The sequence below is a fragment of the Rhamphochromis longiceps genome, linkage group LG7 (genome assembly GCF_057381845.1).
Source record: "Rhamphochromis longiceps isolate RC_006_pf linkage group LG7, R_longiceps_female_GT1.1, whole genome shotgun sequence".
Taxonomy (NCBI): Eukaryota; Metazoa; Chordata; class Actinopteri; order Cichliformes; family Cichlidae; genus Rhamphochromis; species Rhamphochromis longiceps.
In genome coordinates this window covers 16,809,307-16,837,117 of record NC_140563.1, presented here as the reverse complement: position 1 = coordinate 16,837,117, position 27,811 = coordinate 16,809,307, and the positions used below count along the sequence as shown (strand labels likewise).

At 45.7% G+C, this 27,811-nt stretch overlaps 1 protein-coding gene across 2 annotated transcripts; it reads left to right on the top strand.

Annotated features, from left to right (window-relative positions):
• Positions 1-50: 50 nt before the first annotated feature.
• Positions 51-23,743, top strand: LOC146665099 (filamin-C-like). Of its 2 annotated transcripts, XM_085412553.1 has the most exons (47): positions 51-853; positions 3,143-3,391; positions 4,886-4,983; positions 6,122-6,272; positions 6,711-6,829; positions 8,298-8,375; positions 8,485-8,647; positions 8,736-8,936; positions 9,101-9,217; positions 9,871-10,008; positions 10,174-10,300; positions 10,402-10,538; positions 10,644-10,837; positions 10,927-11,040; positions 11,140-11,283; positions 11,462-11,585; positions 11,859-12,019; positions 12,112-12,202; positions 12,330-12,499; positions 12,624-12,741; positions 12,828-13,090; positions 13,187-13,784; positions 13,952-14,125; positions 14,958-15,120; positions 15,278-15,606; positions 15,700-15,823; positions 15,991-16,147; positions 16,227-16,416; positions 16,513-16,536; positions 16,649-16,890; positions 16,993-17,092; positions 17,186-17,326; positions 17,451-17,579; positions 17,674-17,847; positions 17,968-18,132; positions 18,272-18,475; positions 18,557-18,709; positions 18,802-18,924; positions 19,045-19,293; positions 19,398-19,667; positions 19,772-19,909; positions 20,074-20,189; positions 21,071-21,203; positions 21,326-21,502; positions 21,611-21,829; positions 22,299-22,520; positions 23,450-23,743. In XM_085412553.1, exons 1-47 carry the CDS (start codon positions 478-480, stop codon positions 23,635-23,637), a joined length of 8,235 nt encoding a protein of 2,744 aa, XP_085268679.1. In that variant the 5' UTR covers positions 51-477; the 3' UTR covers positions 23,638-23,743. The 2 variants fall into 2 exon arrangements, with proteins under 2 accessions (XP_085268679.1, XP_085268678.1); XM_085412552.1 differs by lacking the exon at positions 9,101-9,217 and having other exon boundaries at positions 52-853.
• Positions 23,744-27,811: the final 4,068 nt, after the last annotated feature.

Here is a 27,811-nt window from a genome sequence, read left to right as displayed (position 1 = left end):
CGTGGATTAGCAAATAGACTATGATCACAGACGCTGGGTGACGTGGCCCGGGGGGTCCTTTATAAACCCATCTCTCTCCTCACCCGACTTTCAAGTTAAAACAGAGGGAACTCTTAACGGTGCTGTTCCAGCTCACCTGCCACGAAACTTGAAAAAGCGACATTCTTTCCCCCCGTGGGCCATATTAAAAGGGACGACTTATCAGGAGGGTGCCAATTAAAAAACAAAACAGACGACCAGCTGTCTTGCACGTTGTGATTCGGATCATTTAATCCATCACTGACACCAGAGGCTTCTTCGCACGTACATCCGAAAAATCTCTAAGCTGCTTTTTTTTGTGTGTAACTCATCCGAGTTTGAACTTTCCTCCGCGAGAGCGCGCTTGCCACCGAGCCGCTAAAGTTTTTTTCTTTTTTTGCGCACAATTCAACACACAAGTGTCACCGAGGTATAAAAGTGGACGCGGAAAAAGCCATCATGATGAGCACCAACTACGGCGACGACCAGCTGCCCCCGCAGTACTACCAGGCCACTGATTTCGGGGAAGAGGAGGAGGACGAGATGCCCGCCACGGAGAAGGACTTGGCCGAGGACGCGCCGTGGAAGAAGATCCAGCAGAACACCTTCACCAGGTGGTGCAACGAGCACCTCAAGTGCGTTAACAAGACCGTCACCGACTTGCAGAAGGATTTTAGTGATGGGCTGAAGCTCATTTCGCTCTTGGAAGTTTTGAGCCAGAAGAAAATGTACAGAAAGCACCACAACAGACCCAACTTCCGTCAGATGAAACTGGAAAATGTTTCTGTGGCACTAGAGTTCCTGGACAGAGAACATATCAAACTGGTCTCAATAGGTAAGCCAGCCTTGGGCTCTATTAGCTGTTTGGAAAGTTCACTGTTGTCCTAAAACCCTAACAGGCCACTATTACTTAGGAACAAGTTATGAAAAAGAAATTTATGTCGCCTAGATCCTAAAACATACAGAGGACCATGGCAAACACACTCTATTTTGGTATGTTATCAGGCCAGGTGTCAGTCAGCAATAACATGGCTTTTGCAGGCCCCTTGAAGGCAGTGCTGAGAGAGGTCACCAGCTCACTGGAAAATTATTGTGGAGGTGCCACTGAGGTCATTAACTTGTGCCAGGGCCAAAACCCGGCGCCTCAACACTGTTACTTTTGCTTACTCGCACTGCAGCAGTGTGGTAAATTACGGCCTGGAAATTCAGTAGGACTGCGCTAATGAGAATGACACACTTCATACATGCGGACAGCAGCTACACACACGGACACACAGGCAGCTGTCTCCGTCAGGTCAAGGTTCAGAAAGAACTCACAGAGGCTCTCTACTGATAGCCAATTTCTATCCAGAGCCATCAGCAACGTATGTGAGGTGAGGATTAACTGTGGTGGGATTTGAGGATCAGACAGTGCTGCAGAGAGCTGAAGGTACAATAAATTGTTGTGGATTTGTAGATGTTTTTGTCACGTCGACAGGGTCATAATAGAAAGACTTTTCTCCAGCAGAGTGAACAGAAAGCCACCTCTTAAAGATATTTAACAAACAGGGAGGAGAATTTTAGGTCTAAATGAAAACTAAGATGACATATGGCTTCACCATACTGACAGTAGACAACCCTGTGTTTTATAAATGAGAGTATTTATTACATTTCTGTGCTCTGGTGTCTAATGATCCTTGCCACACACTTGAGTGAAATTCCTGGCATATCTGAAGCTTTGGCCGTTGGACTGTGAAGGCCACAGCGTGTCCAAATGAAAGAGCACTACGGGTGTGCGCGATGACACTGGGGGAAAACACTCATCTCTCAAATCACAGGAGTTCTGTTCATCACAGGGAAGAACAGGCCACAATCACAGGCATTACCTCAAAGTCTAGCAGAGTACATGTCCTGAATATTGTGTCTAGGAGTTAATATGGTTGTGTGTGTCTGGCACAGTTGTCGCAGCTGTACAGACACACTTTAGGTCAGACTGCTTTGACAGAAACAGGGCGTGATAATAACAGCCCTGGCATTTTGCTTCCTAGCACCATCTCCCTTCATGCAGCGCTATGGGGTTACTGCAGCCGTCTCGAGATAATGTCTCAGCCTCATTACAGTGACCCAGAGACACAAAGAAAAATATAAAATAACATAAAAAAACAAATCACCTCGGGCTTAGATGCTCATGTGTCACCATGTGTAACTAGATGCCATTTGATGGCTGTCTCTCTGACCACGCTGGTGCCGGACACAGCGGGATCAAAACCACACTGTGCCACATTGTGCCACCTGCTTCTGTCAGTCAGACAGCGACACATCAAACACTGCCTTCTGACAGGGGGGGGGGGGGGGGGGGAGAGGGGGGTCGGGGGGTGCAGATCTATGAAAAGTTAGAAGAGTCTCAATAAAACGCTCTTGTGATAAACAACTGGCATCAGAGGCGCCTCGTTATTAAAGCCTCGGTGAATTAAGTGGGGTGTATCAAATGAGATTAGTCGATTACACATTAAAGTCCTGCCTCTCGTCGGAGGTTATTTGGCTTAAATGGCTGAAGTTCGAAAATTAGAGTGGATGTTATCGGGAGCTATTTGACAAACTTTCCCGTCATGAACTTCAGGAAATGAGCCGCACGCTAACTGTCAATGAATCTAATCTCCATCTATTTGATTTATCGCACTCTCGCGCAACAAGTTCAGGAGGTAATTGAAATCCAAGTGGTATTTATGCAGAGAGGGATCCGTTTCCACATATCCTCAGCTGTCACTATCTTCAGACTACCATTGTGACTGGATGACAGATTGTCAGGGGTCCTCAGCCAGACAGCTGTCTGAGAGAAAGGGACTTGGGGGGTGGGGTGAGTGGTGGGGGACAGGGAAGAGCATTAGATTCTTGTCTTCTCAGCAGTCAATCATCATTGTTTATATTTTTACCCAAAATAGCCTGGTCAACTCTGCAGAATGCCAGGGGAGCACTATTTGATAGATTACACTTATGCTTACATCTTACTATCCTAAAATCTATCTAGTATCTTATCAGGATGGCCCATAAGCATGAAAACAGAGATTGAAAGTTTATCGTGTTGATTTTTTTTAGCAAGTTCTAAATCCTCATGAACTCCGCTGTCACTGTTGTCCAACTACAGATAGCAAAGCCATTGTGGATGGGAATCTAAAGCTGATCCTGGGTCTTATCTGGACTCTCATCCTCCACTACTCCATCTCCATGCCCATGTGGGATGACGAGGACGACGAGGAGGCCAAAAAGCTGACCCCGAAGCAGCGCTTGTTGGGCTGGATACAGAACAAGGTGCCTCAGCTGCCAATCAACAATTTCAACCGTGACTGGCGGGATGGCAAAGCCCTGGGAGCTCTGGTTGACAACTGTGCCCCTGGTAAGAAGCTTGTAGTGGCATCGACTGACTCTACAGGTCAGGTCGTGCAAGTGCTGAGTCAGAATATGCACAGCGTCTGTTGACAGGCTTGTTGCGTGGCAGTTTTTCTTAGTGGAATTTGAGGTCGGGCATGTGCCCATTTGAAACGCTATCACTTCCTCAGGAGAATTCGTCTCCTCATTTAGAAATCGGGGCCTGGTTTCTCTTACTCTTTCTCTGTCTAACACTCACACACACACACACAAACACGCATCTCGTTTCAGATTCAGACGTCAGCCAGTGTAATCTGTCTCTGGAGAACAGGTAGTGTCATGGGGTTGCAGAGAGGTTGCTGATGACCGGAGGATGTCCCCGCCAGCTGTCCCACAGTCACTGAAGCCTTCAACCTCACTGTATCAGGCCCTGAGGCCCAGGCCCAGCTTTAGTGTTTATAGCTTTGCTGCTACACAACACCCCCAAATTTGGGCATCATTCCTCCTCTTCTGTCAAGGGGGATGCTTGGCCCTGCATCAAAATGCAGAATAATCTGTCACAGGGAGGTGCCTAAGCCACAGATCCAAAGACCACAAGGCCGCAATGTGAATCTCTGCCAGTTAAGGCTTCTGTGTCCAGCAATGAACACTAGAGAACCCACTTCTAGCTGTGCTTTACAGAGCGAAAGGTGGAGGAGTAGCAAGAGAAGTGTACAACACCATGTTTAACTGTGTTTACATGAGCCATTGATCTGGGGAGACGCATCTTTCAAACACTGTGCTGCAACACTGACCATACAAGGTCCTGTCAGCGAAATACAGCAGGGTAGCTGATGAAACTAGCTCTGTTCTGAAAAACCAAAACACAGAGGCTCTGCTTCCACTTCACGTCCCAAAGTACAAGGAGCTGGTTCATTAGTTACCTTGACCTTGAACAACAGGATATCCTGTTTGACATGCAGTTAGCTACAGTTTCTGTTACTGTCCAGTTTTCATACAACTAAAGCATAGATGCTCTTTTCTCCTTTGGTGTTAAAATGGCCTTTACGGCATGGCTTAAAAGCATCAAGCGTAGCATGGTGGCAGGAACTCCCTGACATCTCTCACGTGACATTTTTATAAAGGTTTATTTTGCGTTGTGCTGAAAAAAACTTGCTTTTAGACACATGTAAACTCAACCCTGTTAATACAATAGTTCTTTGTCCATACTAATTGGATAATGGTATTCTGTGGTGTGCCTGCGTGGGCCTTTTGAGTGAGTGGCCACTCCATTGCCAACACTAATCCAATTTAGGCATTAGCGGCACAGAGCAGGCTAGCCACTGCGTCTGTCGAAGCTGTTTCTTTTGAACAGTCCTGAGAGATTGTAGAGCAGAAGTGCGGGTAAGGTCAGTCGCTGTTGTAGTTAGAGGTGTTGGAGAGATAGTAGTGACAACCCAAATGGCCCTATTATACCATGTGCAGTTTAACACCGCCTACGTCAGTCATTCCAGAGCTAAATTGCCTTTTTGCGTCCTGTCAGGTTTGTGTCCGGATTGGGCAGACTGGGACCCAAACAAGCCTGTGCAGAATGCCAGAGAAGCCATGCAACAGGCTGATGACTGGCTGGGTGTGCCACAGGTAAGATGCATGATAGACGCTGGGTGGGGCTGATCTCATGAAACAATGCAACATGAAAAGCAAGAGTGTTTCTTCAGTTTTCTGATTGGCAACTTAGCTATACTCATGGGACATAGGTTCAGAGAGAACAAACCAACTACTGGCAGATTAAACCGAAGCCTAATTTGCAAATGCAAACAGATCTCATACACATGGAAGGCAACACTGAAGTGGGGGGAAAAACAACAGAACTATAAAGAGACCAAAGTTTTTTCCAGGGAGATTATGCTGGAGGATGCCATGAAATATTTATTACCCAGCTCAGGTCTAATATTTCCATTTAGTTTATTGTAGCTCTTAGTAAGTGAGTGTGTAGGAGTTTCATTTTGTGAATTTGTGGAGGTGTGAGATTTCTTAACACCTTCCGAGCCAGCCTCTGAAACTGAGGTGTAAATATGCCTGCGTTCATCAGAATAACAATGTGAAGTGTGCGATATTTTCAGTCCCGTCTGTAAGACCCAGTCTCCGTATTGAAATGTGCACCGTGCGCGTTGTTTACTTGTTTGTCTAAGGCACAGGGTTAGTTACTCTCCATGAGGCTTAGCATTGGTGAGATAGCCAGGGGCTGTATGTCATGGCGTTGCAGGGCTGGGGGCTGGATTCCATTGTGGTGTTGTTAAGGAGATGTGGGAGAGGTCTGGCTCAGAATAAATCCCCCCCTTGCTGGCTTATTGAGGGCAACAATCCTTAACCCTGCTGTCCTGAGGTTAAATATAACCAGTGTGGCGCAGGGCTTTGTGCCAGTGTGTGATAGACAGGCAAACAAGTGCTAAAGGGGTGGAGAGGAGCAGGGGTGAAGGGAATAAATAAGTTTTAATCCTCATTAAATCCCACTGCACTATACTTAATAAGGCAAATGTGTATAAAGAGTAACCCAAAACCCTTGTTGCAAAAAAGACAGTATGTTTAATTAAGACATAAATAAAGCCGTGCTGTCTTTTTATGGTCACAGCTGTCATCGTGGTCTTTGCTTAAAAGCGAAACCGTGTCGTCTGTAATTGAAAACAGTTTTTTAATGAACACCAAATTTTTCCCACAGAAAAGGTCAGCCAGTTTGTGTGACTAACCGCTTTAACGCTGGCCGATTTCTACGCTTCAGGTGATTGCCCCCGAGGAAATTGTCGACCCAGATGTGGACGAGCACTCGGTGATGACCTACCTGTCTCAGTTCCCTAAGGCAAAACTGAAGCCTGGAGCTCCTCTCAAGCCCAGACAGCTTTTTCCAAACAAGGCCAAAGCCTATGGACCAGGTGGGCATCCCAACATGAATGAATGAACAGCTCACAACATTTCGTACAAGTACTATGACATGAATAATGAATGTTCACCTTCTCAGTCTTGAAAACAGTGATGCTAGGTACTGTTACTGTATAGATAATTTAGCAGTAACACAAGTGTGTTCCCTCAGGGAAACCTTTTAATACTTCTTTTTTGGTGGTGCATCACTTTGTTGCATTTGGTTGTCTGTAAGTGTTGCATTGCCCCAAGCTTTTGTGAAAGAAACTCATATTTTATCCGATTGCATTAAAAAATTTATTTTCTGTACTCTCACTGCATTTGCCTGCCTTGCACAGCAATGTAAGCTCAATGCTTTATATTAATTGGATAATTGTAATCTAGAGGGGCCTATTTGTTTGCTCTGATGAGAAAGAAAAAACATGCCTCGTGTTTCTATATTTATATCACAGGCATTGAGCCTCATGGAAACAAGGTACTGCAACCAGCTGTGTTCACTGTGGAAACTCTGGAAGCTGGCAGTGGTGAAGTCCTGGTCTACGTGGAGGATCCAGAGGGACACAAAGAGGAGGCGAGTCATACATGATACCCAAGGGTTGTTTGGCAAGCTCGTCAAGCTCAGAGCCCCAAATTCAAAATTTGATTAAAGGGCTGGAAAGATAGTTGGCATGCCCCCTTCATCATCCCTCCAGGAGGTATTTGAAGAGTCAGTGATAAAGCAGGCTCTGAAAATTACTAAGGACAAAAATCACATCCTTCATAACGAGTATGAGATGATGCCCTCAGGAAAAAGGTACAGGGTACCAAACTGTAGGTTTACATTTTCTTTAGTGCCATTATCAGTCAAATTATTGAATTATTAACCCTAATGCTAAATTTAGACCTCACTTTGTCAGCCCAGAAATGACCTAATCCAGGTGACACTGGGGCATTGGTTTGAAACCAAAAAAATGGGTGTTGTGTATGACTACTGCTGCGTCTCATCATAATGGACCAAAACAAAAGCTGCATCCCAGCAGAAAAACATAGATGGGAAATATTTTTAGTTTTCCGTGGAAGTTCTGTCACTTCTGTGAGATTTTTTCTACTGCTTGTCTGTATACAACTGTCAACATGCCAAAGCAAATTAGGAACGATGTTCCTGGTGTAGTTAGGTGAAACTGTCAAATGGAATAACACACGACAGCCAGTATTATACACACGTACGTGGAAATCACTAACAAGCATTAGCAGCAGGCAGTAAGCGTGATTAATCAAGGAGAAGTGTAAAGCCTGTCATGCCTCTCAGTTCTGGAAAGGCAAGATTTTCTAACTCTGTAGATGCCTAATCTGACTATAGACTGTATATAAAAGATGGGTGTAGCTACAGTGACTTCACCCATATCCTGTCCTGTCCTTGTCCCGTCTCCCTTCCCTCACTCCAGCCAGTGTCGCTAAGGGCTTGCTCATAGAGGGTTGTCTGAATGTTGAGGTTTCCACCTTACAATATAAAGCACTTTAAGGAAACTGTTGTGGTGTATATAAAATTGAACTGAATTGAATATGGACTCATAGCAGACAGAACAGTAGGTCGTAGGGGCAGGGAAAAATATTTTGTCTGGCAACTTTGTGTCGATAAAAAACTCGATATTTTATCAAATACATTTAAGTTCCCTGGAAATACAGTGAGCAAGAGGGCTCATCTCATACACCACCATCCTGAGATGATGCGAGCTGAGTAAACTTACATTGAATCAGCTCGAATGCACACAACAAACACTGGACACACTTAGCTTTAACCGTTATCCTAATCATCCATTGCAAAATACTAATAACTGCAATATGCTGAGTACCGTGGGTTGTATGGGTATTCCCACCTCTAGTAATCAGAAAGAGCGCTGGTTGAAGGCAGACACATTGGTGTCACTTTTCAGAAATTGAAGATATGGCCAGCTTTTATATACAGTTTATGAATATTACATTGTGACCATTGCAACAACACAAAAAAATTGGCTCATCTTTGACTAAATGTCTCTCACTTTGACTTTTTTGTTCTTCAGGCAAAAGTAAAACCCAACAATGACAAAAACAGAACCTACACTGTCACCTATGTTCCTAAAGTTGAGGGAGTTCACAAGGTGAGAGCCCACTGGCAATATTTATTATGTGTTTTAACTATAAACACGGTCACGACAGGATAAAACGGACTCTGTATTCAATTTGTCTTGTTTTTTCCTTCAACATTAGGTGAAAGTGTTGTTTGCAGGCCAGGACATTGACAAGAGCCCGTACACAGTGAATGTGGCAAAAGCTTTAGGGGACCCGAGCAAAGTCCAGGCCAGGGGACCAGGTCTGGAGCCCACAGGCAATGTGGCAAACAAACCCACATACTTTGACATCTACACAGCTGGTAAGCATGAAAAAAACACCCACTGCTTACTGAAATCATATAGAAAACGACAGTCCTCCAATAATCAATGGTTTTCTGGCAAACGTAGGTGCTGGTAATGGCGATGTCAGTGTGGTCATCGTCGATCCTCAAGGCAAAAAGGACACGGTGGAGCTCATCCTGGAAAACAAAGGGGACAGTGTTTTCCGTTGCACCTATCGTCCTGTTCTGGAGGGCCCTCACAAGATTCATGTGCTCTTCGCAGGCCAGGAGATCCCCAAGAGCCCTTTTACTGTCAACATCGCAGAGGGTGAGCCATCTGTCTGTGTTGTAAATTAGTGTCACACAAATCTGATTTCTTACCGTGCTGTAAGTGTCGCGTTGATCAATCCATCACAGTCTGCAGTCAACTTTATTTATCCTGGAAACAGCCACCCTGTAAAGTCCATAATCCTTCCTATTTGTCATTTCTAGCTCCAACTGTTGCTCCTCCCAAGGGAGCGCCACTGCCGATAACTCCTCAGTCAGTGCGCACCCCTCCTGGAGCGAAGGGTGCGACGGGGGCTCCTCCCCCAAAACCTGACCGTCCAAGTTAGTATTGTCTCATTGGAGGAGCTTGTGCCTCTTGCCTAGCCAGATTGACACAGTGCAATCCTGTGCGCCAGGCCCTGCAGATGCCCCTCTGTGCTTTCCTCTGAGTTTTTGGTGCCGTGGCTTTATGCCATGCTTGGCCGCCTGCTCTATCGTCCCGTGTCCTGAAGCTTGGTGGTTTAGTCATGTTCAGAGAGAAAGAGAGAGAGAGAGAGAGGAAATGCAGTGTTGTACACATAGTTTGCAGTTTTTCCCAGTTAGAATTTCAGCCACTTCCTGCCTGTCTTTGCTCCTCTCTCTTAAAATATCTGTGCTTGTGCTGTCGACATGTTTGTTTTCATCATGGCTGCATTTGCCTCAGCCAATATTCCATTCAAAGCCTGCCCTCAACATTTCAGAGTGACTGACTGAAATGTTGCCGGATGCTTCCTTGATGCCCCGTAATGTGTCAATATTTTGTGGAGCACTGCACTGAAATTTGTGCTGCAGAAAGCATCATTCTCATTTACAGGTTCAGTCTGTCAACATTTGTGGAATCCCACTTCAACACTTCAATTGGAATTTGCTACTAACATTGCTGCAATCAGCTCTTGGCTACTCTGCTTTTTTTTGCTGCTGAATATTTTTCTCACACTTGTTGTTATTCCTTTCAGCCATAAACCCAAACGCTTGCAGAGCTACTGGCAGAGGGCTTCAGCCTACAGGTGTGAGAGTAAAGGAGGTTGCAGACTTCAAAGTTTTCACCAAGGGAGCCGGCAGCGGTGCACTGAGCGTCTCAGTCAAAGGACCAAGTGAGTCAGACAGCTCTGTTCTCTGCATCACTCCTCCTCGTGCATTTTTAGAATGATTTCCTTTGTTTGGGCCCTTTGTCTGCATTCACATACGCGTATGATACGGCACTAAACAACAAAACGAAATGCATAAAATGCGTCTGAGCTGATATTATTCCTTTTCAGCTGGAGCAGAGGAGCAAGTGAAAGTGCGAGATGTGGGGAACGGCGTGTATGAGTGTGAATATTACCCCCTTAAACCTGGTAAATACACAATCACCATCACCTGGGGAGGCCAGCCCATCCCACGCAGGTAGGGTCCTATTGTTGCCTTCAGCGATTCATTAATAATGCGCGATCACATTTGTGCCAGGTAATATTGTGTATACTTCTTTTTCTTCTTGTGTGCCACAGCCCTTTCGAAGTTCAGGTGGGTGCGGAGGCAGGTTTTCAGAAGGTGAGGGCCTGGGGTCCTGGTCTGAAGACTGGCATGGTGGGAAAATCTGCTGACTTTGTGGTAGAGGCCATTGGCACTGAAGTTGGAACGCTGGGTAAGATGTGTGCAGGTTATGCAAGCTCTTATGAAAGAAAAGTAATACCATTCTTCAGTGCTTTAAATCTGAGCTTTATACGTGTGAATGCTTCATTTTTCTCAGGCTTCTCGATTGAAGGCCCATCACAAGCTAAAATTGAGTGTGATGATAAGGGCGATGGCTCCTGTGACGTACGCTACTGGCCCACCGAGCCCGGTGACTATGCTGTCCATGTCATTTGTGACGATGAAGACATCAAGGACAGCCCCTTCATGGCTCACATTCTGCCCGCAGCCAATGATGTTTTCCCTGAAAAGGTAATTCTAGCTGATATCACTTATAAACTGAGAAAGTACAAATCACATCGCCGAGATCTTCAACTGCATCCCAAATAATGTATTTCAAGGTGAAAGCTTATGGTCCAGGCCTGAAGCCGACTGGTGTCATTGTGAACAAACCGGCCGAATTCACTGTTGACGCCCGCATGGCTGGGAAGGGTCAACTCAAGATCTACGCACAGGTATGGCCTGGAATCCTTGTTTTGCATTCATAGGAGTGGGTCACTTATATTCATGTGGGGTGTACAAGCCAGACCTGACAAGATTTTGTATCCACTAAGGATGCTGAAGGCTCCACCATAGACATCAAGATCACTGACAGGGGAGATGGCACATTTCACTGTGTATACACTCCTGTCAAGCCCATTAAACACACCATCATCATCACCTGGGGCGAGGTCAATGTGCCCAGCAGCCCCTTCAGGGTAAGAGACTTGTAGATGTACACACACACACACGCGCGCACACATGACTTTATACCGCTCTCGAAATTAAGTCTATTTAATAGGATGATACTTCACCAGATATAGACAAAATAAGAGGACTGCAGTGGTTGTACTTCAATCAATTGCATCTGCTTCAAGTACACTGTGAATTCATTAGGTGCTGGTTGGAGAGGGGTCTCATCCAGACAGAGTCAAGGTCTATGGGCCCGGAGTAGAGAAGACGGGGCTCAAGGCTAACGAGCCAACATATTTCACTGTGGACTGCAGTGAGGCTGGGCAAGGTGAGCCTGAACAAGGAAATGATGTGGGTGGTTACAAAAACACTCCTAAGTTTAGTCGACCCTAAAGAAACTAGTGCTGCACCATGCAAATGTAAAAAAAATGTAGAGCACAGAAAGAGAAGAATAAGTGAATCTGTGAAGCTGAATTTATTTGAAATGGATGACAGTATTTTATAAATAAAGCCAGAGGAGTTGAGTGACTGCTTCAATATATTCACACGCTCAACTTTTAAATAACCTTTGTGAACTGTGCTCATTGTTATGCACCGTTAGGGGACATCAGCATTGGAATAAAATGCGCCCCGGGGGTGGTTGGGCCTGCCGAGGCTGACATCGACTTTGACATCATCAAGAATGACAATGACACCTTCACTGTCAAGTACACTCCACCCGGTCCAGGCCGATATACCATCATGGTGCTGTTTGCAGATCAGGTAAGAAAACAGTTTTTGCCTGAGCTGAGGGGGCCGGGCCGTAAAATTATCAGTAGTTTTCATTTTCATTACTTGGTAATTGTATTCCCCAGGAAATTCCAGTAAGTCCGTTCAAAGTGAAAGTGGATCCTTCCCACGATGCTGGAAAGGTGAGAGCAGAAGGGCCTGGCCTCAACAAGACAGGTGAGCTTTCGTGACATCTACACTGTATAGGTATTTACATTCGCAACCACTTCCGTTACATTGCTTTAATGCTCTAGCTTTGATACAAAGTAATAGAACAATTTGACAAGACGCATGTGCGTTTCAGGTGTGGAGGTGGGCACTCCAACCCACTTCAATATCTACACAAAGGGAGCTGGCAAGGCCAAGCCTGAGGTGCATTTTGCTGCGTCAGGCCCAGGAGAGGCAGTTCGTGACTTTGAGATCATCGATAACCACGATTACTCCTACACTGTCAAGTACACGGCTCTTCAACAGGTACAGCGGACCTCTGCTCGATGTCCAGTTAGATTAGAAAAGGAATTATTCACAGTAGTGCCATGCATTATTAAATACTCATTCTTCTTCTGGTGTTTTTTAAATTTTTTTATTTATTTTTTAGGGCAACATGACAATATCCGTGACTCACGGAGGAGATCCCATTCCCAAGAGCCCTTTCCACATCACAGTGTCGCCAGCTATGGATATTGGAAAAGTGAAAGTGGAGGGATTAGATACCAGTAAGTTATAACCCATCACACATCTATAGTCCAGTTAACTGTATAATTACATGTTTTATGTAAATTTATTGTGCTCTTTCATGCAGAAGTGGAGGTTGGAAAGGATCAGGAGTTCACAGTTAACACAAAGGACGCTGGTGGGCAGGGCAACGTAGGTGTGAAGATGACCTCGCCCTCTGGCCGACCAATCCCGTGCAAGCTGGAATCAGACAAAGCCAAAGGCGTTCACAGTGTGAAGTATATTCCCCCAGAAGAGGGGCAGTACAAGGTTGATGTCAGCTATGATGGGAACCCTGTGATGGGAAGCCCTTTTGGGGTTGAAGCAGTAATGCCTGCTGATCCATCAAAGGTAAAAGATCATGAAAATTGTATAGATTTCTGCACTATGTATGAAGACATGTTTCTCTACCATCTCCCGCAAACTAACTTGACTGTTGCATCACAGGTGCGAGCCTTCGGCCCAGGTCTGAAGGGAGGGGTTGTGGGTAAACCAGCTCCATTCACTATTGACACAAAAGGAGCTGGTGCAGGTGGGCTCGGCCTCACGGTGGAAGGTCCCTGCGAGGCAAAAATTGAGTGCCAAGACAACGGTGACGGCACATGCTCAGTCGCATACCTGCCCACTGAGCCCGGCGAGTACGCCATCAACATCCTGTTTGCAGAGCAGCACATTCCAGGCTCTCCCTTCAAAGCTGCAGTCCGCCCAGCCTTTGACCCCAGCAAGGTGACGGCTAGTGGGCCCGGTCTAGAGAGGGCCAAGGCGGGTGAACCAGCGACCTTTACTGTGGACTGTACCAGAGCAGGCGACGGCGAGCTCACTATCGAGATTGTGTCAGAGACTGGGGTTAAGGCGGAAGTGCACATCCAGAAAACGGCTGAAGGCACCTTTTCTGTCACATACATCCCACCCTTCCACGGCACACACACCATCACGATCAAGTACGGCGGAAACGTGATTCCCCACTTTCCAAAGGTCCTGCAGGTCGAGCCCTCTGTTGACACCACGGGTGTTCTCGTCTACGGGCCTGGAGTGGAGCCCAGAGGTACACATGACAAAATCACCTCAAAATAAATCACTGCATTACATTGTAGACATAAAGGTTTGTTTTATTGGTCGTTACCGCCTTAACATATATGCCAACTGCCCAGAAATAAGTATTAGTAAAGATATCTAATATCTCAGCACCTGAAGGCCTATTTTCTTCTCTAGGTGTTCTCAGAGAAGTCACAACCCACTTCATTGTGGATGCGCGCGCCCTCAACAAGGTTGGAGGAAATCACGTGAAGGTTGACATTATCAACCCCTCTGGCACCAATACAGACACCTACATTACTGACAAGGGAGACGGCACCTACAGAGTGGAATATACGGCGTTCGAGGATGGTAGGAGCAGTCATTATGTTAGATCATACATAAACTGTGGTGAAAAATGTCCAGATTTGACCCGATGCAGATAAATGGAGGATTTTACATGGACAGGGCATGTGAAAGAGTTCATACAGACAGAAAAAAATCGCTAACAGTTGCTTGCATTGGGCGCCATTTGGGAATAAAGCTAAAGAGATGGAAAAGAAAGAGCGAGTGAGAGAGAGAGGGGGGTATAAATACAGAATGATGCAGTGGTGCAATGATGTGAGGGGCAGAGAGCAGGGAAGCAGAGAGTCAGACAGGCTCTGTTTTATAAATAGTGCGCACAGAAGCTCTTAACCAGGTATGTATGTGTGCTGAAGGCTGCCTGCACACAGCAGTACAGCAGGGGAATGACAGGGGATATTAATAGAGACCTATAGCACAAAGCAAAGATATCACAGAGCACTTCTCTACCACCAGACATGCTCTAATATCACAGCAGTGTGGCTGGGAATCTGGTGTGTAGGCCTACTGAGAGGGCTCTGTCAGAAAAATGTTGTAACAGAATAATGAATAGGGAACAGATGTAACGCCTTGTACATTCACCCGAGCGTCTGCGCTTTTGATAGTGTCTTTTATAAATAAACAGATGTTTACCTACCTAAAAGGGAATTTGTCTGGCCCATAATTTAAGAAGCAGTAACAGAATATATATATATATATATATATATATATATATATATATATATATATATATATATATATATATATATATATATATATATATATATATTCTTGTGTTAAAAACAAGCAGACACAGAGGTTTGGCGTCAGACCTGTAAGTGATGTATTCGTTTGTGTGTAGGGATGCATCTGATTGAAGTGCTGTATAATGACGCGCCGGTGCCTAAGAGTCCCTTCAGAGTGTCTGTGGTGGAGGGATGTGATCCAACCCGGGTCCGTGCCTTTGGACCGGGTCTGGAGGGAGGAATAACCAACAAACCAAACTGTTTCACCGTGGAGACCAGGTACTGCTGAACCACATATAAGACAAAAGAATATAAAGAATATTTGCATGTTCTTTAAAATGTTTTTCTTTTTCTGTATTTTGTGGATAAAACACAGAGAGAGAGTATATTAGAACCCCAGTGTGAACATTTTTTAAATTGTCTGCTTCTGTCACAGGGGTGCTGGTACAGGAGGCTTGGGTCTGACCATCGAAGGAGCCTCAGAGGCAAAAATATCCTGCAAGGACAACAAAGATGGCAGCTGCAGTGTGGAGTATGTGCCCTTCACTCCTGGAGACTACGATGTGAATATTAACTACGGAGGTCACCCGATCCCCGGCAGTCCGTTCCGTGTGCCAGTTAAGGATCCCGTGGATCCCAGCAAAGTAAAGTGCTCAGGTCCAGGTCTGGGCGCTGGAGTGAGAGCCCATGTTCCTCAGACTTTCACTGTGGATTGCACCAAGGCTGGACAGGCCCCACTGGATGTCAAACTCTATGGCCCAACAGGTGTGAATGGGCTCTATTAATAAGAAAAACTGTCATTAATGCACCAAGTGAGTGACAAATAGCAGTAATTATGTGGCATGTCTTTATTTTTAGGGACCGTGGAGCCTGTTGGTGTGAAGAATAACGGTGATGGAACCCACACAGTTCACTACACTCCAGCCCAGGATGGCCCGTACACTGTAGCAGTCAAATATGCTGACCAGGAAGTCCCACACAGGTAGAGTCTGAGTATAAGAGTAATCCAGGCAATTTGTTTTGATGTCTTGTTTAAATCTCTGCTCTTTGTGTCTGGATTTAGAAGCGCTAAACACATTTTTGTGTCCCATTTCTACCTTTTTGTCACACTGAAAATGTAATTATATTTGCTACTGGCCTCGCCAACAGTCCATTCAAGGTAATGTCTCAGCCTGGGCACGACGCCAGTAAAGTACGTGCCAGTGGCCCTGGTCTCGATACCAAAGGTGTGCCCGCTAGCTTGCCTGTTGAGTTCACCATTGATGCTCGTGACGCTGGAGAGGGACTGCTCACTGTGCAGATTCTGGTAGGTTTTCCTTCCTATTACACAGTATTTTCTAAACAATAAGACACTATGTAAAATAACATGAAATGTCTGGTCACAGGACCCAGAGGGAAAGCCAAAGAATGCAACCATCCAGGACAACAGGGATGGCACATACACGGTCTCCTATGTGCCTGACTCTACTGGCCCCTACACTATCACCATTAAATATGGAGGAGATGAGATCCCTTACTCCCCATACCGTATCCAGTCTCTGCCCACAGGAGATGCCAGCAAATGTCGCGTCACAGGTAGGAAAATACTTATGATAAATAACAATATTATCAGCAATTTTAATTTAATGTTCATGTTTTTTTAACCATCATGCTCTTTTTTTATTTCCGCAGTTTCTATTGGAGGACACGGCGTGTGTGAGTATCCAAAGCTTTGCTTTTATATCTGCACTGCACTGCTGGAAGACTTTACAGGAATCAATGCAGCACATTTTACCACTTATCCTTCTTTCCTCTCTGTCCTTAACAGCAAGTCTGCAAAAGCTGCAGACCTCTGAGGATACAGTTATAACAGTGGATGCCAAGGCTGCTGGGAAAGGCAAGGTGACCTGCAAGGTTCTGACCCCACAGGGGATGGAGGTGGACATGGATGTGGTGGAAAACCACGATGGCACCTTTGACATTTACTACACAGCACCTGAACCTGGGAAATATGTAATTACCATCCGCTTTGGGGGACAAAACATCCCTAAAAGCCCCTTCCATGTGATGGTGAGTAAAGGATTATTCGCTAGCTGCCACAGTTCTGTGTGCTTTTAAACTGACATTCAGTCGAATGAAACCAACAGTTCATTTTTTCTTGCTCCTTGACAGGCCACAAATGAGCCAGTCGTTCCCCGGGATACTGTGGATCCTCTCTTCCGTCCCGTTAACTTTCTCGTCCCCTTCACACCACAGCAAGGCGAAATCACAGGTGTGACAAACACACACAAAAAGTCTGCACACACATGCCCACAAAATATCTTATTTTTTAGGTCACTGACATTTAACCGTCTTGCCTCTGCAGGTGAAGTGCGGATGCCTTCTGGCAAGACTGCTCGCCCACACATCACTGACAATAAGGATGGCACAATCACTATTAAGTACCAGCCCACGGAGAAAGGCCTGCACGAAATGGACATCAAATATGATGGAAACCACATACCAGGTCAGCAGCACACCATGTTGGATGGATGGATCGGAATTTAGTGCTATTGATTAATTTTGCTCCAGATTTAAAAATATAAAATGCAGTATTAATCACTGGTTGCTGATGGTTATGCACTCTTTAGGAAGCCCTCTGCAGTTCTTTGTGGATGCAGTGAACAGTGGAGTGGTGACTGCTTATGGCCCAGGTCTGAGTTATGGCATGGTCAACAAGGCTGCCACTTTCACAGTGGTCACGAAGAATGCAGGAGAAGGTAGCAGAACATACGCTTTTTTTTTAGTGATATTTATGAGACAACTGAAAAGAAAAAATACATAGCGGAAGTTTTTTTTTTGTGTCCCTTTCAGGTGGTCTGTCGCTAGCAGTGGAGGGCCCCTCCAAGGCTGAGATCACCTGCAAGGACAACAAAGACGGCACCTGCACTGTGTCCTACCTGCCCACAGCACCTGGAGACTACAATATCATTGTCAAATTTGACAACAAGCACATTCCTGGCAGTCCCTTTACTGCCAAGATCACTGGTAAGGAAGTACATTATAATATGTATACACTATACACATAGATGTATATATTGAATCTTTAAACTATCACTTGCATTTATGGCTCGACAAAGATCTAAATCATCTCTTTTTTTAATTAAGGGGATGACTCCATAACCAGAACATCCCAGCTGAATGTCGGCACAGCGGCCGATGTGTCCCTAAAGATCGCAGAAACTGATCTGAGCTCTCTGACTGCCAGTATCAGAGCCCCATCTGGCAACGAAGAGCCGTGCCTACTTAAGAGACTGCCCAACAGACACCTCGGTGGGATATTAATTTTCCTGTTACACAAAGACTAAGAAGAGTAGAAGATTGATAAGATTCACCTGACGGATTTAGGCTTTTTTTCCCAGGTTGGTCGCATTGAATTTCTTTCCTCTGACCCTTCTTTTTATGCCCACAGGCATCTCTTTCACTCCTAAGGAGGTTGGTGAGCATGAAGTGAGCGTTAGGAAGAATGGCATGCATGTGGCCAACAGTCCTTTCAAAATCATGGTTGGCCAGTCAGAGATTGGTGAGGCCAGCAGGGTGAAGGCTTTCGGTAAAGGCCTGGTGGAGGCACACACTTTTGAAATGGCTGAATTCTTTGTGGATACTAGGAATGCAGGTATGCTTTTTAAATGGTACATGACACACAGACATAGTTTTACAAAAAAGAAGCAAATAAACAGTCAAATCTGTTGCCTAGGTTACGGAGGTCTGGCACTGTCAATTGAGGGTCCGAGCAAAGTGGACATCAACTGTGAAGATGTGGAGGATGGGACTTGCAGGGTGACCTACTGCCCAACAGAGCCTGGAAGTTACACTGTTAACATCAAGTTTGCAGAAAAGCACATCCCAGGTTAGAATCTTTTACTTTGGGAAAAAAAGAGGATATTTTTTTATCTTAAAATGAATTAAATCTGCATATGTGTGTGTGCGTGTTCTTTCCAGGAAGTCCTTTCACAGTGAAGGTGACCGGAGAGGGAAGGATCAAGGAGAGTATTACTAGGAAGAGACAGGCCTCATCCATTGCGTCAGTGGGAAGCACATGCGGTCTTAACCTTAAGATCCCAGGTGAGCACAGAAGCCAGTTAGAAATGGTTAGAGAGCAGAGGAACAACGGGGAGCGATTTTAAATAAATGAAGCTACAGTATTTTTACATTTATACTCTCACTGCTTCTTCCTTGCTCTAGGAAACTGGTTCCAGATGGTTTCAGCTCAGGAGAGGCTAACGAGGACATTCACTCGCAGCAGCCACACTTACACCCGCACCGAACGCACAGAGATCAGCAAAATCCGCGGTGGAGAGACCAAGAGGGAAGTACGAGTGGAGGAGAGCACTCAGGTGGGAGGAAGAGGAAGCCCATTCAGAGATGTTTTTGGAGACTTTCTAGGCAGAGAGAGTCTCAGCAGCTTCGCCGGCATCACTGCCAGACCTGAGGGTGAGTCTAGCTCTGAATCCAGCTTTAGCTGCCTGCTAAATCACCGATGTACTCTATGCCTATTATATATATCCTGGATTGTTTCTGATCTGACGTTTTACCAGTTGAGAGTGGTTCCCAGGCCATGACAGCTCAGGTGACCAGCCCCAGTGGGAAAACAGTGGACGCCGACATCGTGGATGGAGGCAGCAGCACCTACAGTGTGCGCTTCATCCCTCAGGAAATCGGACCCCACACAGTCAACGTCAAGTACAGAGGCCAGCACGTCCCCGGTAGCCCCTTCCAGTTCACCGTGGGTCCCATGGGGGAGGGTGGAGCACACAAGGTCCGCGCAGGCGGTCCCGGGCTGGAGAGAGGCGTTGCTGGAGCGCCTTGTGAGTTTCCTGTTTGTAAACAGCCATGCTGTTAACGGGAATGACTGTGTTTTGACATTCTTCTTCCTTAAGATTAACATTCTCCTTTACTTTATCATCTTTAGCTGAATTTAGTATCTGGACCAGAGAGGCAGGTGCTGGTGGCCTGTCCATTGCCGTGGAGGGGCCCAGCAAGGCTGAAATCTCATTTGAGGACAGAAAAGATGGTTCCTGCGGTGTCTCCTATATAGTGAAAGAACCAGGTAGAACTTCTATCACACACAGCCGTGGTATTTTCCTCATGCATGTTTTAGCAGTGCGACTCGTGTGTGTGTTTGTTTCTGAGCTGCTAAGCTTTTCAGTAATTCCTGTGAGCCTCCTCCACTTCATTTGATGGTGGAAGTAAATAACCTGTCTGCCTCCCCAGGTGACTACGAGGTGTCAATCAAGTTCAACAACGAGCACATCCCTGACAGCCCCTTCATCGTTCCGATTGCTACACTGTCAGACGAGGCCCGCAGGCTCACTGTCACAAGCCTTCAGGTTAGCTCTCGCACACATATGCACACTTCCACACACACATACGCAGCTGTCAATAGTCACATTAATTATTTGTCTCAGCAGCTATCACAGACAAAATAGATACGCAATCACAGAATATCAAGGTAGAATAGCAGATGGCATGTGACATAATGTGCGATTGGTTGCAGATCTTTCTAAAAGCACTTTGCCCTTGAAGTGTAATTGAATGCCAGCGCTGGAGCAGTACCCATGAATATAATACTGTGATGCTGGCGAGTGATGAAGGGCTGGATTAACTGTCCCTCTGTAATGTGGGGCATCACAAGCTGTGCTATGTGAGCACTCAGTTGCTCTGCTGTGATTGTGTTTCCGTCTGAGTGAAAGCAAGAAAGCAAATTGTGAGCTGAAGATAAAGATACCTCTGACAGCTCACGATATCGGTGTCAGTGGCAGACAGATGTTGTTTTATTTGCTTTCATAGTCTCCGTAACAGCTGCCAACGATGCTAAAACCATGTATTTTTAGTTAACTGAAATGCCACTTCAGAGCACTTTTTCTCGCACTAGAAAATGAAAAAGGCAGGTAAAGTGCAACAGCAGCATTTAAAATGTCACGCTATCTCTGTCTGCTAGGACCTCTTGTCCATCTGTGGGGCAAAAAACGCTAAACGCCTCGCTGTAATCTTTGACCTTTTCTGCCTCTCACACGCAAATGCTCTATCTATTCTCGTTCAGGCATGATGAGTCACACACATTGTGTCCCTAAATGTGTGGGCCGCACGCACACACACACACACACACACACACACACACACACACACACACACACACACACACACACACACACACACACACACACACACACACACATTTTGTGATCCTATTATTACCTGTCTTTTGCAGGAGAAAGACTTGAAGGTGAACCAAGAGGCATCTTTCATGGTGCAGCGCAACAGCGCCCGAGGTGTGGTTGATGCCAAAGTCCACACCCCCTCTGGCTCTTCTGAGGAATGCTATGTCACCGAGCTTGACAGCGGTATGCACCACCCTCAGCTTTTAGCATTAAGTAGGCTGCACAACAGAGATAACTCAGGTTTTTTCATTTCAACGCGTCATCTGTGAGCATAAGAGCAGAAATGTCTCCTCTTGTGTTTTTAGACAAGAGTGCAATCCGCTTCATTCCACGAGAGAACGGAGTTCACTCCATAGATGTCAAGTTCAATGGATGCCACATTCCTGGGAGCCCATTCAAAGTGCGAGTGGGAGATCCAGGGCTTATTGGAGACCCTGGCATGGTGACTGCACATGGCCCTGGACTGCAAGGGGGAACCACAGGTGCATTTCACTGCCATTCACCACCATGTGCTCCTGCTATTGTTAATATTCTTGCACAATTGCAACAAGGGGGAAGCCCTTCAAACATCTGCATCTTTCTTCTCACAGGTGTACCCTCAGAGTTTGTGGTCAAAACCTGTAACGCAGGCTCCGGCACTCTGTCGGTCAACATCGACGGGCCGTCCAAGGTCAAGATGGACTGTCGGGAGTGTCCTGAAGGCTATAAGATCACCTATACACCCATGGCACCCGGCAACTATCTCATCACCATCAAATACGGCGGGCCACAGCACATAGTGGGCAGCCCTTTCAAAGCCAAAATAACAGGTGTGCTTGACAGTATATATCTGCATGATAGGTCTTCGATTGAGAGATAAGTGCATCTCTGAAAAGTGCAGAAGTAATGAAAATGTCACGTCTTCCACGTGTGTGCTTCTCCGTGTTCATCTTAGATAAAAGCTGTTTTTCTCTTGCACTGCAGCAATATATTCCTGTCACTGGCTGACGGAAAAAAAAATTCCCATTTTTTTTTATTAGTGTTACATAAAAATGCTTTCAAGTTTGAAAACAACTCCCAAGAGTCCCTGAAAGTTCACTTTATTTGAAAGTGGTATAAAATCTTTTCCAATTTGGGCTTCCTTGAATGTTTCCGTTGAGGAAAAACTCTCCCTATAAACAGCAGCTTTTCCTCCCTCATATCTTTGTCAATACCCAGTGTGTTATGTAATGTCTGGATTAAGCCATGATGGCTGGAGATAACTTTTTTTTTCTCTTTCTCTTTTTCTCTCTCCCGCAGGCCCGAGGCTTTCTGGGGGACACAGCCTCCACGAGACCTCCTCCGTCTTGGTCGAAACGGTTACCAAAACATCCAAAGTGGGTGGTGCTTACAGCTCCTCCTCTTCTACCACCTCATCCAAAATGACGTCAGATGCTAGCAAGGTGGTTTGTCGTGGAACAGGGCTGTCCAAGGCTTTGGTTGGGCAGAAAAACAATTTTACTGTCGACTGCAGCACAGCAGGTGAGGCGATAGAGATCGAACATATTTTGCGTGAATACAGAAAAAAAGCAGGATTTGAGCACTGGTATATACAGACACCAAAGTGAGGTTTATTAAATGATTCACACTGTAACCGTATGTTAACACGTAGTTTTAAGCTGCTATGACCTCAGTAATCTCAGGTTTTTTATGCAGTGAATGAGTGGGATCTGGATTTACATATTTCACAATATAAAAGTCCAAATTTAGTTTCAATTCCCCAAAACAGTTGCCTCAAGGTGTTTTATATTTTAAGGTGAAAACCCAACAATCAGGTCACCTGCCTATGAGCAAGCACTTGGTGACAGTGGGAAGGAAAAACTGCCTTTTAACAGGAAGAAACCTTCGGCAGAACCAGGCTCAGAGAGGGGCATCCATATGCTGTGACCGGCTGCTAGTGAAGGGAGGAAGAAAAGACAAAAGACAAACTGTGGAAGAGAGTCAGGGATTAATACATTAATAAATCATCATAAAAACCTAAAATTCTGATACAATCAAAGCTCTCTATATTTTTTTACACTACCTCCCTCACTTATTTCGGGCTCAACCAAATAATTTGTTAACATCATCATCATAGATGGCTGGTAAATGTTAAATTGCTCATTTTCTTTCGGCAGACAGCTGCAAACTTAGTGTAATATTCGAATATTTAATGCTACGCAAGAAACATAAAGTCTAATTTCCTGAAAAGAGTATAAAAATGTATAAAAAACACAAGACAATGTGATCACAGAGGTCATGATGAACTGCAGAAACGAGGAATATTTCTCTGTTACTTTGTCATTTTAGGAAACCTCTCTGACATCATACATTTTCTTTTCATTGGCTGAATAAAAGAATATTTAAACTTGCACAACCACCAGCTTTTGTAGACCACTATCATTAAATCTCCCTCTTGCCGCTCCATCCAGGTACCAACATGCTGATGGTGGGCGTGCACGGACCCCATGCTCCCTGTGAGGAGGTCTACGTCAAGCACATGGGCAACAAGCTCTATAACGTCACCTATACCGTGAAGGACAAGGGCAGTTACACCGTCATTGTTAAATGGGGCGACGATAACGTGCCAGGAAGCCCGTACAAAGTGGCTGTACCATAAAAACAACAGCAACAGTGACAAAAAGACTCCATCCCTTTTGACCCTCCACGCTTTCCTCCTCATGTGCATGCATCATTCAGTGCTTCATTTCCGGCACCGCTGTTTGCTCTTCAGCAGGGATCACAATCTACTAAACATGCAAGAAGCTATTGTGCCAAATTATTGTTTAAACTTCAGATGATGTGTGCGTGTACACTCACAGGTATGCATCCACATTCAGACGGGTGTGGGGGCAGCACTGTGGTTCAGAAGTCCTTGAGCGACCCCCAAATGGCACAAGTACACGAATGTTAAACAGATGCTAGAGTAACAGTGTTTAGAGTGTGATACAGTATGGTTTTGTATGATTTAAGAATGACAAAATTGGCTTTTTTTTGTTATATTAACCTTTTTTTTTTGGTAAGTCTTTGCAGACCTAATAAAGATTTAATTGCTAACTTTCCAGATGAAAATGATTTGGTTTATTTGATTTCACGCTGTGCTGGCAGATGCTTCGCGGGCTCTGCAAGAGGCATCTCTTACGTTTTACATTTCCATAGTTTCATCATGCAGCTATTTTCTGACCACTGCTGGTTCCTCTGTCTGAGCAGCTTTCAGGATTTTTCTTTTCGATCACCGCAGCTCTCAGCTGAGTAGCTGCCCTTTAGATATTTGAGAGCTGAAAACTTTCTTCCCGGCAAACTTCAGACTGTGCAACCAACATTTAAAATCGACTCTCCTAAAGGTCTTCATTTACCTTTAACTCGATATCACGATACAGTGTCGCGTCAAATAAATAATAAAGGGTTTCTCTTCGAGTTCACCTTGTTTGCATCCTGTACTTGTCCAGATGCAATCACAAGATGGCAGCATAGGCAAGCTCACATCTGTATTCATATCTCCAGAAAATACACCATAATGCAATCTCCATTGTTCCCAGTAAAGATTGACTACACCATGCTCAACACGAGGAAGCCCGCGGAGCGTAGAAAGCAGGGGGAAACGGCTTCTGTTGTTTGTGTAATTAATCCTGTTGGATCAGAGATGGAACACAAGTGGATTCTGTTGTGGCGTCCTCATGGTGGGGCGCAAACCAACCAGCAAGGAGGGAGGTCTACCCTTTTGCTTGTGTGTATGTGTGTGTGTGTGCCTCTCCATGAATTGTGTGTGGTCTGTGGGCCTTGGTACGACAGTGAGTCAGCCAAGTAGCCTCCACACGGTGACACAGTTCACCTGAACCAATACCATTCTTCACAGAGAGGAGCCTATAATTAGGTGCTAATTTTCTCTGGTTCCACTGTGACATGATGGTGGGGGCCATGGCGAGGCAAGACAGAGCGCGTGGGTGCATCTGATGAACAGTGGCGAGAACTCGACTCGAGACCATCTGGCCGAGTGGCTGACGCTGCCCGCTGCTGTCTCTGCTGACGCTGGGACCGGGGCAGGGCCCACCCACGTCAGTCTGTCCTCCCCGTACCGCTCCTCCGGACCGGGACCCAGGCGTCTGTCCACCACAACATGTTTATCTCGAGTGGATGCCAAGTGAATTGGGTGCAGCGATCCAGCAGCATAGAAAAAAAGAGGAAGGGGGGCGGGGGGGGGGGGGGGGGTACAAGCATAGGGGGGAGGAAGAGGAGAGGGCAAAGAGAGGGGAAGAGAGTGTGGGAGGAAGAGGCTGAGAAAGATGGATTAGAGTAAGAGAATGGGATTAAAAGAATCCAGATGGAAGAAAGGAAGACAGGCCCACAGACAGACAGACACACACACACACACACACACACACACACACACACACACACACACACACACACACACACACACACACACACACACACAAAAACAGAGAAGCAGACAAACAAAAGTACATTAAAGACAACCTAAAAAAACTGACTGCAGATGAAGCAATCAAATTGCTGTTCTAGGTCATTGAGAGCATCCTAATGCAGTGCATAACTTTACCGTCAAAGATAGCACTGGTGTTCGACTATTGGAAGATGAGGGGGGGGGGGGGTTCTGCATCGAGATGCTTCTCCCCCTCTCTCTCTCACACACACACACACACACTTACCGACAAACACAAAAGTCTGGATTATGTTAAAAGTAAAATTGTGTAAAGGCATGCCCCCAAAAGCTTTTGAAGATGGTGCTCTCGGGGCAAAAAACTCATTCTCCAGCGTGCCCCTATCATGCTGACTCCTGTTCTCTTCTCTCTTTTCCATCTACTCTGATCCAGCCTTTCCCACCCTCCCTTTCTTCCTTCCCTCCCCGCCTCCCCCGAGTTTAATTTTTCCTCCCGCTCCTTAAACTCCTATCAATCTAAGCTTCTGCAGTTTATTTCTCATCTTCCTTCCTCTGTCACTGAGAGCCTTGTCCCCAGGCCTGCATCTTCTACCTTTGACCTCTATCTGTCAATGCCGGCTGTCTCCTCAACTCAGATGGAAATCCCGGAAGATTGGGTCACAAGACATTGACATCTCTCGGAGCAAATAATGAAAAAAAAAGGGGAAATGAACCAGCAAACAAACAGCTAAACGAGTGTTTGCACAAACAAATGGTTGCCCGGCCGGGTTAATGAATGAACATGTAGGGAGAGAGAGAGAGGGATTGTTGTAGCAATGCATCCATTCAATTTCCATCCAAGCCTGAAGATTCTGCTGTGTAATTGCTTCATGCATAGTTGATACACTGCATAATCAACCAAATATGCTGGATTTTCTCTGTTTGTGTAGATCTGGACTTTGAGGGCCACTGGAAAGTTAGGATTTGGAGTTGCTTTTAACGCAAAAACTCATTCATATCTGAGCGCTCAACGTTCTCCTTTCAAACACACAGGCACACGCGGGACCAGTGAAAGGTATGCTCTCCTGTAGTTGAATCAGGACCGCGATGTGTTTTATTCATATAGATGAAATATTCATTAGGCTGTTGTCGCTCTGCTTTTGTCTGTGTCTCTTACACGTAAGCCGATTAAAAATCAAGACGGACTACGGCCGCAAATTGGTTAGCTTCGTGTAGGGGTGTAAAAACAATGCAAATGGATGGACGGAGTTCCCAATGGGCGTCAGCAGATTGTGTTCATGCAGCATGCAAATGCGTAAAGCATGAAGCTGGTCCAAGCCCTCAAACCAGTTGCTGAATAGTTGCTGCACTATAGAGAGGGATGGATTTTTGTTGATGGAAGCCTCCAACGAGAGATGCATACCAAAGACCTCCCACCCTAAGAAAGCATTTTCACACAAAGCAAGAGGCACACATTTCTGCCATATACACACATACATATAAGCTTGGCCAGTCATTCATGCTCGAACAGAGCAGACTCGAACAGGCAGGCAGCATCACGCACACGAAAAGAAACAGCGTGATGTGAAATGGTTTAGCTTCATGAGGTGTATGAACAGCAACAGCCCGAGGCAGGAGAAATGACAGGGAGAAAAAGCGTCCTTTTTCCTCTGAGAAAGGTGTGTTCACACTTCTTTTGTGGAGCAGCAGGGACATGTCAGGGGCAAAGTCCCCATGTCTCCATCTCTAATTGGAGCGTATCCCTCTGCCCTGTCCCCATCGCACTATGGTGAATGCAGGATGCTGTGCTAATGGATAGCCCCCCTGCGGAGGGCTTGTCCTTGATGTGCGATTTGACGGCAGCCCTTGCTGAGGGTAGACTGCAGATTAGAGGCAAATCAGAAGATTTGTTTGTCCTCTCCAAGCGGGGTGGGACATTCAAGGAGAGAGACCAGCCGTGTGCTGTGATGGAGTGGCTTGGACCGGTACGACAGATGTGTGTTAGTGTGACTGATGTGTTTTGGGTGAGCAGGCTGCGCTGGGTCACCGACACCTGGAGAACGAACATAAGCCCGTCCAAGAAATGCCTGGGCATACTGATGCTGTGTTTGTTTCGATCACTGTCCAAATGGCGAGCTGAGCCAAAGGTAGCTTTCTGTGATAGCACCTTTGGTGAAGATTTAGGAGAAGATAACGATGTTGTAATTACCTGTGCTAAATTGGAACTGTGGCTGCTCAATGAGGTATAAACAAGGTTGCTCTGGTCCCCTTGGGGTAATTGTTTCAGAAGCCTGCAACAGCCCGGTCCAGTGATGGTGAAATTGGAAGGGGTGGTATCCTGTAATTTCTCAGACCACTGAAGCGTGCCCTGTGTGTGGGCTGAAACTCAGGCTGATTCCAAATGGAAGCATAACTT

What these genes read in the sequence shown, in the direction of transcription:
- LOC146665099 (XM_085412553.1), top strand. Translation starts at nt 478, where the DNA reads ATGATGAGCACCAACTACGGCGACGACCAGCTGCCCCCGCAGTACTAC. An exon ending in AACTCAAGATCTACGCACAG is followed by an intron (nt 11,041 to 11,139) that starts GTATGGCCTGGA and finishes GTATCCACTAAG; the next exon opens with GATGCTGAAGGCTCCACCAT. An exon ending in CATCACTGCCAGACCTGAGG is followed by an intron (nt 19,294 to 19,397) that starts GTGAGTCTAGCT and finishes ACGTTTTACCAG; the next exon opens with TTGAGAGTGGTTCCCAGGCC.